Below are 11,631 nucleotides of genomic sequence, written 5' to 3' on the forward strand. Positions count from 1 at the left end.
AGTGCAGCAGGAAAATCACAGCGTTGACGACAGAGCGAGCGTTTAACTCGGCAGAAGCTTCAGTGAAGGGGAAGTAATCCCATCAGGAGATGGCTTTGCTTGCTGCTGTTGGTGCTGTCCAAAATTTTCAGGAACGCATTGGTGGCAAAAGAGTTCTGGCTGTGACTTTCCAGCAGCCCACAAGATTTCTGGGTCATGATACATTGGCATGGAAAGGTTTCCAGAACCTGGCTTGTAACTTGGAGGTTTGCATGGTAGGGAATGCTCTGAGCAAGCCTGCTGCACCAGAAGCAAGAAACTGCTAGCTGCACTGGGGCTTGGAACATTGACAGCAGCAAAGCCAACCCCCAGAGGAGAGGAAGTAACCCTCATGTCTCAAGTGCTGGCACTGCTGACCAGACACTTCTGTTATGATAAAGAATGTGAGGGATGTCCCCCATGGCTTGTATAGGTGGCTGTCCATACTAGGCCCAGTTGCAGCAAGCACTAGGCTGGTGCCCTCCCCGATTCTCAGTACATGCTAGGCCAACAGGCCTGCTAGCATGCAGAGGTGGCTGGAGTTCTCATTCTGTTGCAAGTCGCCTTAACCAGCCCATTTTCTATGCTGATTGTACGTGCTTAAGGCTGACTTTAATGGCAAGAGCATGTGCATGTAAGCCCATAATAGAAGGTACCCCAGGGTCAAAGCAACCCTTGCCACAGGCCCGTGGGTGAACTTTCATGACACAGGAAGCTCAAACCCTTAACTGATTTTTTTCCAACAAAGGAACATATAGACTGCTAGGTAAACTGCACAGAGATGGAAAGAGCAGGTAAGCCGTGCAGTCACTGGTATATGTTAACTTTTGGATTTGAATACTGGTTGCATTCATGCAATGCTTTGACCAATTGCTGCTCTCCGTTATTCTCCTTTGAAAGCACTTCTGACTTGTATTATAATTAACTTCTCAAATTGGCTAGCTTGGTTTACATTAGAGAGTCAACGTGGGAAAAGTAATATCCTTTACTGGATCAACTTTTATTGGCCGAGACAAACAAGCTTTCAAGATACCCCAAACTCTTGGAATGGTGCTCAATGTGTCACACCAAAATACCAAATTGAACATTGTGATTTCAATCTCACGGTCACGTTGTTTAATATGTCAGAGATGCATAAGCAATAAATTAACTTTCTAGCTGCTTGTGCTGTTGAATAAAAGTTACAACAACACCCCAAATTGGTTTTGTCTGCTCAGATGGTGAGGTGGTAAAAACAACTTTAATTAAAGGGACTTTAATTAAATACTAATTAAAATATTTGACTGAAGGCCCGAAAAGCCAGTTGCTACAGCACCCTGTTGGTGAACTCAGGTGAGGCAGGGTAAAGAATGGGCTTGGAAGACAGGAATGGAGGCTGACCTACTAGGGGTAGTTTGACTCTGCCTTATCTTCTCCAGCACAGAAAGCCATGGCTAAAAGAGTGGCTGTTATTGGCGCAGGAGCCAGCGGCCTCACAGCCCTTAAATGCTGTTTAGATGAAGGCCTCCAGGCAACCTGCTTTGAGAAAAGTGAAGACATGGGAGGATTGTGGCGGTTCCAGGTAAGTTATTTGTCTCTGGGGTCTTACAGTAGAGAGGGCATATGAAGCAGTGTGGACTCAAAGACTCCAGCTCTTCCTGCACAACTAAGCATGGCACTTCTCAAACAGAAACAAGCAGAGAGCTTGCTGACCATTCTGGGAAAGGCCTGTTTCCCCTGGTTTTTAAATCTTTCTGCAAGAGTCACCTCTCCTCTGGATTCCCTCCCATTTGGACATGTTTTTTCCTAAAATGTGGTGCCCAGCAGTGGACACATTGCTACAACTGAGGCCTCACCTGAGTGCCAAGTAGAATGAGACAGTTACCTCCCATGCCTTACCTATGACACTCCTGTTAATACATTCCAGAATATTGGAATCATAGCATCCTTGGGCTGGAAGGGACCTCAGGAGCTCATTGAGTTCAGCCCCCTGCCCAAGGCAGCATCAACCCCAACTAAATCATCCCAGCCAGGACCTTGTCAAGACGGGACTTAAAAATCTCCAGGGATGGAGATTCCACCACCTCTCTCGATAGCGCATTCCAGTGCTTCACTACCCTCCTGGGGAAATAATCTTTCCTGATATCCAACCTAGACCTCCCTCACTGCAACTTGAGACCATTGTTCCTTGTTCTGCCTTCCATCACTACTGAGAACTGCCTCTCTCCATCCCCTTTACAGCCCCCCTTCAGGAAATTGAAGGCTGATATCAAATCTCCTGTCACTCTTCTCTGCAAACTAAATAAGCCCAAGTCCCTCAGCCTCTCCTTATAGGTCATGTGCTCCAGCCTCCTAATCATTTTGGTTGTCCTCTGCTGGACCCTCTCCAACGCATCCACATTCTTTCCGTACTGGGGGGCCCAGAACTGGACACAATACTCCAGATGTGGCCTCACCAGTTCCAAGTAAAGGGGAACAATAATTTCTCTAGATCTTCTGGAAATGCTCCTCTTAATGCACCCCAATCTGCTATTAGCCTTCTTGGCTACAAGGGCACACTGTTGACACACATTTAGTTTGTCAACCTTGAATCCTTTTCAACTGTATGACCACCTAGCCATTTAATCTCCATTTCATCCTTGTCAAGTATCAGAGGGGTAGCCATGTTAGTCTGGATCTGTAGCAGCAACGAAGGGTCCTGTGGCACCTTATAGACTAACAGAAAAGTTTAGAGCATGAGCTTTCGTGAGTTAACTCACTTCTTCAGATGCTGGTCCTGGAAATCTGCAAGGCCAGGTATAAATAGGCCAGAGCAAGGCTGGGGATAACAAGGTTAGCTCAGTCAGGAAGGCTGAGTTGTATTGTCATCAGTAGATCTGGAGGTGTGAACTCCAAGAGAGGGGAAGCTGCTTTTGTATTTAGCCAGCCATTCACAGTCTTTGTTTAATCCTGAGCTGAGGGTATTGAATTTGCAGATGAATTGTAGCTCAGCAATTTCTCTTTGGAGTCTGGTCTTGAAATTTCTTTGCTGCAGGATAGCTACTTTTAAATCTGCTACTGTGTGTCCTGGGAGATTGAAGTGCTCTCCTATGGGTTTTTGTATATTGCCATTTCTGATGTTTGATTTGTGTGTATTTATTCTTTTACGTAGAGACTGTCCAGTTTGTCTGATGTATATGGCAGAGGGGCATTGCTGGCACATGATGGCATAAATTACATTGGTAGATGTGCAGCTGAATGAACCCACGATGGTGTGGCTGATCCGGTTAGGTCCTGTAATGATGTTGCTGGTGTGTATATGTGGGCAGAGCTGGCAACGAGGTTTGTTGCATGGATGAGTCCCTGAGATAGAGTGACTGTGGTGCGGTGCATAGTTGCTTGTTAGGATTTGTTTTAGGTTGGCAGGTTGTCTGTGAGCAATGATAGGTCTGCCTCCCAAGATGATGCGCTGTAGAGGTTTTAGCTGAGGACTGTAGGTGATGGCTAGTGGTGTTCTGCTGGTTTCTCTCTTGGGCTTGTCCTGTAGCAGGAGGCTTCGTGGCACACATCTGGCTCTGTTGATTTGTTTTCTCACTTCCTCAGGTGGGTATTGCAGTCTCAAGAATGCTTGGTGCAGATCCTGTAGGTGTTTGTCTCTGTCAGAGGGGTTGGAACAAATGCGGTTGTATCTAAGTGCTTGGCTGTAAACGATGGATCGTGTGGTGTGTCTGGGATGGAATCTGGAGGCATGAAGGTAGGCGTAGCGGTCAGTGGGTTTACGGTACAGGGTGGTACTGATGTGTCCATTGTGTATAAGCACAGTAGTGTCAAGGAAGTGGATCTCCTGTGTAGATTGGTCCAGGCTGAGCTTGATGTTGGGGTGGAAGTTGTTGAAGTCCCGGTGGAATTCCTCCAGAGTCTCCTTCCCATGGGTCCAGATGATGAAGATGTCATCAATGTAGCATAAATAGAGCCGGGGTGTTAGTGGAAGAGAGTTGAGGAAGCGTTGTTCTAGGTCAGCCATGACAATATTGGCATATTGAGGGGCCATGCGGGTACCCATAGCTGTGCCGCTGATTTGAAGGTATATATTGTCATCGACTCTGAAATAGTTGTGTGTGAGTATAAAGTTGCAGAGCTCAGCCGCCAGATGTGCTGTAGCATCATCAGGGATACTGTTCCGGACAGCATTTATTCCATCTTTGTGTGGGATGTTGGTATACAGAGCCTCTACACCCATGGTTGCTAGGATAGTGTTTTCTGGTAGGTCACCAACGTATTGCAGTCTTCTCAGGAAGTCAGTGGTGTCGCGGAGGTAGCTGGGGGTGTTGGTGACATAGGGTCTGAGGAGAGAGTCCACATAACCAGACAGTCCTTCAGTGAGGGTGCCAATACCGGAGATGATGGGGCGTCCAGGATTTCCAGGCTTGTGGATCTTGGGTAGTAAGTAGAATAGCCCTGGACGGGGCTCTAGAGGTGTGTTGGTGTAGATATGTTCTTGTGCTTGTGTAGGGAGTGTCCTGAGCAGACGGTGTAGTTTTTTAGTGTATTCCTCGGTGGGGTCTGAGGAAAGTAGCCTGTAAAATTTGGTATTGCAGAGTTGTCTGGAAGCCTCCTTCTGGTAGTCAGACCTGTCCATGATGACAGTAGCTCCTCCTTTATCTGCCTCTTTGATTATAATGTCAGGGTTGCTTCTGAGGCTGTGGATGGCATTGCGTTCCGCACGACTGAGGTTGTGAGGCAAACGATGTTGTTTCTCCACAATTTCTGTCTGTGCGCGTCGGCGGAAGCATTCTATGTATAGGTCCAGACTGTTATTTCTGCCCTCGTGAGGAGTCCACGTGGAGTTATTCTTCTTGTGCTGCTGGGAGGTTGTCTGTGTAATGGTGTGTTGGTCAGTGTTGTGTTGAAAGTATTCTTTGAGTCTGAGACGGCGAAAGTAGGTTTCCAGATCACCACAGAACTGTATCATGTTTGTGCGTGTGGTGGGGCAAAAAGAGAGTCCCTGAGAAAGGGCAGACTCTTCTGCTGAGCTGAGTGTGTAGCTGGACAGATTGATGATATTGCTGGCTGAGTTAGTGGTACCACTGCTGTGGCTCTGTGTGGCAGGCAGGAGTTTAGAAAGTTTGCAGTCCTTTTTCTTCTGTATAGTAGTGAAGTGTCTAGTGTAAATCTCTTGTCTTATTTTAGTAAAGTTCAGCGGCGTGGAAGTGTGTGTTGAAGGTTGGTTATTGATGAGAGACTCCAGATTGGAGAGCTCTTTTTTGATGTTCTCCTGTTTGTTGTACAGGAGGCTGATCAGGTTTCATCCTTGTGAATATGGTATTTATTTCCTAAATGAAGTACTTTGTACTTATCTTTATTTACTTGCATCTTATTAATTTCAGGTCAATGTTCCAATTTGTCAAGGTGGTCTTGAATTCTGTTCATTTCCTTCAAAGTACTTACACCACTCCCAGCTTGGTGACATCTGCAAATTTCCCCACTTAATTACTGAAGTCCATGAAAGAAAATATTGAGCAGTATCAAAACTAGGACAGACCCCCTGCAAGCCCCACTGGGGGCTATATTGCCCAGTTTGACACCAAACTATTGATAAATTCTCTTTCAAATAACTGACACCCAATTCATAGCAATTTAAGTTAGATCAGGTTTCCCTATGCATCTAACAAAGCGGGTCTTTGCCCATGAAAGCTCATGATCCAAAATATCTGTTAGTCTATAAGGTGACACAGGACTGCTTGTTGCTTTTGCAAATTTCCCTACTTTGCTTATGAGAATGTCATGTGGGACTGTATCAAAAGCCTTGCTGAAATCAAAATATGTCACCTCTGTGGTTTTCCCCTTATCTACTTGGCCAGTCACCATGCTAAATGCAAAAATACATTTGGTTTGATGTGATTTGCTCTCAACAAATCCATGCTGGCTGTTTCCTGTAATCCTGTTGGCCTCTGCTTACAAATTGATTGTTTAAATATTTCTTCTGGTAAAAAAGTAGGCTGACAGTCTATAATTCCCAAGGTCCTCTTTGTTTTCCTTTTCAAAGAAAGGTACTTCATTTGCCCTTCTCCAGTCCTCTGGGACCTGACCTAGCCTTCATGAGTTGATCCTTGCCCCTTGAGGATTATAATTATTTTGAGTCTCTGGTCACCATTAACCTTTTTAGCAAAGACTGAAGCAAGACAGGCATTGCACATTGCAACCATCTTGATGACATCAGCTATTAACAATCTTTCCCCACTAAGTAGAGGACCTCCATTTTCCTGCATCTTTCTCTTGCTCCCAGTATAGTTAAAGAATCTCTCCTTATTGCCTTCTGTCCCTGGCTGTATGGAACTCACATTGTGCCTTTTTTTCATTTTGTCACTTCACTTTTGCGCTATTCTTTTATACTGCTCCTTCACAGTGAAGGCAATATTGCTAGACCCTCTAGGAGTGATATTAGGTTTCATATTGTTGGTCATAAATCACTGAAATCCTTGAATGGATCATGCCACAGAAGTGAAAAGCTGGGAATGTCCACATCCTGTCAATATACCCCAGGGGACAGACCTCATTTCAGGCCATGGAGCTCATTCACCTCTTAAAGCATGAACAAGGACAGCCATAACGAAGTATGTCATTTATATCCAGAGATATTGATTGCCACTAAGCAGTGATCCTTTCTCCATTTTCCTCTGCTTTTGGAGAGCTGCAAATGACTTTTACAAATAACAAGCAGTCCTGCAGCACCATAAAGAATAACACATTTATTAGGTCATGAGCGTTCGTGGGTAAAACCCACCACTTACCTACTCCAATCATCTGAAGACGTGGGTCTTGCCCACGAAAGCTCATGACCAAATAAATTTGTTGGTCTTTAAGGTTTTGCAGGACTGCTTGCTATTTTTGTCAGGGATGATACAAAGGAATTTTCAGAATTCAGTTTGAATGGCAGGGTGGGTGCATGAATAAATGGCTGTTCAGCTATTCTGCAAATTACTCTAATTTTTCCGTCTATTGTAAAAATGTGGCCTCCACCACCTTGACTGAAATCTTCAGGTTTCACTCCATTCCCGAGGGTAGCATTCACAGTGAAAGGTGAACAGTGTCCATTAAGGGAACAGTCCCGTTGCCTCTAAAACGTCACCCAAAGACAGATGATGCTGAAGCCACTCCAGGCAGGTTTAGAAATGTTCAGTAATTCTTTTCTGTGTTGCCTCTTCCACGCTGTTTATCAGTTGGACAGCATTTGAATCTCTCCTGGATGGCCACCCAAGGACTCATCTTACAGATAATACTGATGCTGAACTGAACCCTTTTTGTATTGCCCTGGGAAAACCTTGTACTGGTTTGGTTGTTTCTTTCAGGAGTGTGATTCGGATTGGAAGGCCAGTATTTATAAATCTGTCACCATTAACACTTCCAAGGAGATGATGGGTTACAGTGACTTCCCCATCCCAGAGGACTTCCCTAACTACATGCACAACAGCAAAGTCATGGAATACTTCAGGATGTATACCAAGCACTTCGATCTTCTCCGACACATACGCTTCCAGGTAAGAAATGATGCCTCTGGGGGAGGTGCGGCAGTCACGTGCTGCACTGGGTGGCTAACCACATCCCCAATCCAATAAAATACCACCCATTTGATCACATTGCATGGAAGACTGTGATATTATTGCCTATGATGTTACAGCAGACCCCCAAGTTACATGAGGGTTGTGCTCCTGTGCAACCTTGCATAACTCAAATTTCACACAAGTCAGGGGGAGCCAGGAATCAGGCAGTGCCTGGCTCCCCTGGGCTTGTGGGAGCTGGGAAACTGACCAGCACGCTGGTCAGTTTTCTGGCTCCAACCGTGGCAGGGAGCCAGGGAGAAGCTGCAGTGGTGTGGTTGTCTGTGCTCTGGCTTCCCCAGGAGCTGGGGGCTGGAGCGGGGAGTTGGCAGAGGAGCTGCACACCCAGCAGCCCCGGGCACCCCAGGATTCCAACTCACATTAACACAAGTTAAGCACAAGTTGAAATAGCGCACATCAGGGGTTTACTGCGCACGGCAGTCACCAAGCGGCACCCTGGTGGTGACATTTCAGCACAGCTTAATGATATCAGCTGTCCTGGAAGGATGGATAAGTACTAGAGCCACCCACGGAGATTCTCCTGCCCTGCAGTGGTTCTAGACATAGATGTCACCCACCACGTACCAAGTGTCTGTTCTTCATCTGAAGAAGTAGGCTTTCCGCGTGAAAGCTCATGAGCTAATGAATGTGTTAGTCTCTCTGGTGCCACAGGACTGCTTGCTAATATAGTAATATTAGTGACATGCCAGGAGCCTCATGGTGCCATCACTGTGCCAAGGGGTCAAATGTGTGCTTTCCGGCCTGCCCGGGAGTGGCTCTGGGCACGCAGCTTCTTGGCTTTCTCGTACCGCATGCATCAGCCTGAACTGAGGAACAAAATCAAGCCAAGCCAAAGTAAGGCACAGTGTCTGCTGTTCTTCCAGACCAGCGTGCTCAGTGTAAGGAAACGCTCCGATTTTTCCGCCACTGGCCAGTGGGATGTGGTCACGGAGACAGAGGGGAGACAGAATTCGGCCGTCTTCGATGCCATTTTGGTTTGCACGGGCCACCACATAGATCCTTACTTACCTCTGGACTGCTTCCCAGGTCGGTGGGACATGAAGTGTGGTGTCTCTTGGCAATTGGGATGGGACCGGTTGTAACTGGGAATGAACAGATTGGGGGCAGGGGGCACTATTTAGGGAGGCTGCCCAGACCTAGGGCTGGTCAATCTTTCCTAAGGAATTCAGTTCGTAGACTGTCAGGTTAGACCATGATCATCTCGTCCAGGGGTGCATGAAGCGGGGAGCGCTCCCCCAGTGGTGGTATGAAATTTTGTAAGGGGAGGGTGCAGCACAATTAGTCCCCCCCCCCCCACATAGCCTCCGCTGCCATCCCCCAAACCCCCTCGGCTTCCACCACCATTGCCCAGGGAATGCAATGCATCACTGCTGGGAGACCACTACTCACTTCCAGACAGGTGGGGGGCCCTGCTAACTGCCCGACGTAAAAAGTTTGCTCCCCCCGACCTAGTAGAACTTTCCTCCCCGATCCCTCCGGAAATTAGCCCTGTAATCTCTGGCTGAGCTATGGGCATCCGCCAATCACGGTTTAAAGCCGTCAGGTCACAGAGAAGCCACCAGTTCATACCTGCAAGTGACCTGTGCCCCAGGCTGTGGAGGAAGGTGGAAAACCCCCAGGCTCTCTGCCAATTCCAACCCCAAATATGGTGATTTGTGAGACCTTGAGTATGTGGGCAACACCCCCTCACCCCCGCAGGCTGATACCCGGGAAACAAGTCTCTGTGGTAGCTCGGTGCTTTCCCCATCCAGGGTCCCATCTCCAGCCATGGGGGGTTTTTGCTACAGGCATTTGTTGATGGGCCACCTGCCATTCTAGGCAATCTTCTCATCCCAGCTCCTCCAGAAACTTACAAGCTCAAACGTGAAGCCTGTTGGATTATTTTGCCTCCACTGCTCTGCTTGGGAGGCTGTTCCAGAATGCTTCTCCTGAAGGGTTAGACACCTCCACCTCATTCTGAGCCTGGTCGAGCTGTAGAGGGAGGTAGCGTGGGCAGACGCACACCCTGCTCACCTATGTTGTTGTTCCCTCAGTCTTGTCCCATGCAGTGTCATTTGGAGTCCTCAGCCCAAAAGCAACGTCCACGTGGAAGGGCCTGCTTCTGGGAAGTGAGGGCGCTGGGAGGGTGGGTTCCCAGGGCTTGAACCAGAAGCAAAACTTGGGATGCCCGTGTCTGAGCAACAGTCAGCTACTGTTAGGTCCCGAGGAGAGTTCCAGTGATATCTGGCTGCTCTTCCCCCTTAGAGGAGGTAGACCTGCTTCATGTGGATCTTAAGCCCCCCTACAGACATGGTCATCCCACAGGCCGGAAGTTCCCCGAGCCAAAGCCTCTCTGTGGACTTCATCACACCCTCTCCAGGCCCTGTAGATGTTTCAGTCTGGCGCAAAAGCACTCTTCTTATATCAGACTTCCTGGCTGATGTGTCACCTTCTGGTTTCTTCTCCTCTGCAGGTATAGAGAAATTCAAAGGAAAAATAATGCACAGCCGAGAATACAAGTACCCAGAAGAGTTTCGGGACATGAGAATTCTGGTGGTCGGGTTGGGAAATTCTGGAGTGGATATTAGCTTGGATCTCAGTCACACAGCCAAACAGGTATCGCTGGCTATCACCTTCCAGCAATTTAGCATTCATGTTACCTTATCGCACTTCCCCCTGCCCAAAATAAACACTTCCATGTGTCTCTTATAGTCACACATGGTGTGTTGTCCTCATTTGAAACTGCAAGCTCTCTGGAGCAAAAATGATCTTCACCCTGCACAAGATAGACAAGGTCCTTGAAATGAGTCCGGAGGCAGCTCTGGAACACAAATCATGATGATAATTCAGTGGGATTTTTGCCTGAGGAAGGACTGTAGGATCAGATCCACTGTCTCTTTTTTATGTAAAATGTATTTATTTTGATTCAAATACAAGGAGAGACCAACCCATCCCAGCACGATATTCCGACATGATACCACTTGCTTAGCAATGAAATGAACCCCAAGTAGCCTGCGTCTTGCAAGTGGGCAGGTCTGGGCACACAACAAGGAACAGCCGGCCTCACCAGTTCCATTTCTGCATTTCTTCCGGCAGGTGTTTCTCAGCACCAGGACAGGTGCCTGGGTGGTGAACCGCGTCTCTGACAACGGCTTCCCCCTCGATGTGACACACTTCACGCGCTTCAGAAATGTGCTGCGCCATGTCCTTCCTTTATTCATGCAGAACCGGTGGGGGGAAAACAAACTGAATGCGAGGTTTAACCATGAAAACTTTGGGCTGAAACCGAAATTCAGGTAAAGTCTCTGTTTCCAGACTCCCACAGCCCTGGGTGGTTTAGGTGTAAAATTTTCAAAAACCACCTCAGCCACTTAGGAAATTAAGTCCCATTTTCAAAGCTGACTTAGGTACTTTGGTCTGACTGAGAATCAGTGGATTCCAGGATGCCGTTGGGTCACATTTCCCAGCTTTTCCTCACAACCACAGGGGTTACAATGTTAGTTTCCTTAAGGGAAGATGAGGTTCTCACCTGGTCGCTCAACTCTTGCCACTTGAGCTTGTAGAAAAACCTCTAATATTGGAAAAGCAACGATGGGTCCTGTGGCACCTTATAGACTAACAGAAATGTATGAACATAAGCTTTCGTGGGCAAAGACCCACTTCTTCAGATGCAGGAGTGGAAATGCAGTTAGTCTAATATTGGAGACTCACAATAAAATCATGAGGTAGTATGTGCATTTCAAGCTGGGGAGGTAGTTTCCCATTGACGTAGACGTACAGGGTCCAGCTCTGATCAAATTAAAAATGGTGTTTTGCTTCAGCAACGGTGGGAGGGGCTGGTCATCTGAATATGTGCTTAGTGGATTTCCACTTGGCATGGTTGAAGGAAGCTTCACAAGCTACTTCTGAGAGAGGTAAGTGGTGGTGTTCCCATTTCACAGGCCAGTAAAGTGAGGCCCAAACAGCAAAGAGCCGCAGCCTGAGATGGGAGCCCTTGCAAGCTTGGAATCCAGGGCTAAAGCCCACCCCTAACAGACTTCTAAACCACTCAGCCAAG

General features: G+C 47.3%; 1 protein-coding gene across 1 annotated transcript; it reads left to right on the forward strand.

Annotated features, from left to right (window-relative positions):
* Nucleotides 1-1,447: 1,447 nt before the first annotated feature.
* Nucleotides 1,448-10,874, forward strand: LOC142017449 (flavin-containing monooxygenase 5-like). The gene is made up of 5 exons (XM_075002305.1): nt 1,448-1,579; nt 7,326-7,514; nt 8,459-8,621; nt 10,048-10,190; nt 10,671-10,874. The coding sequence occupies exons 1-5, from the start codon at nt 1,448-1,450 to the stop codon at nt 10,872-10,874; spliced, it is 831 nt and encodes a 276-aa protein (XP_074858406.1).
* Nucleotides 10,875-11,631: the final 757 nt, after the last annotated feature.

Source organism: Carettochelys insculpta, chromosome 9, assembly GCF_033958435.1.
Source record: "Carettochelys insculpta isolate YL-2023 chromosome 9, ASM3395843v1, whole genome shotgun sequence".
NCBI classification, from domain to species: Eukaryota; Metazoa; Chordata; order Testudines; family Carettochelyidae; genus Carettochelys; species Carettochelys insculpta.

What these genes read in the sequence shown, in the direction of transcription:
- LOC142017449 (XM_075002305.1), top strand. Translation starts at nt 1,448, where the DNA reads ATGGCTAAAAGAGTGGCTGTTATTGGCGCAGGAGCCAGCGGCCTCACA. An exon ending in GAGGATTGTGGCGGTTCCAG is followed by an intron (nt 1,580 to 7,325) that starts GTAAGTTATTTG and finishes TGTTTCTTTCAG; the next exon opens with GAGTGTGATTCGGATTGGAA. An exon ending in ACCTCTGGACTGCTTCCCAG is followed by an intron (nt 8,622 to 10,047) that starts GTCGGTGGGACA and finishes TCTCCTCTGCAG; the next exon opens with GTATAGAGAAATTCAAAGGA.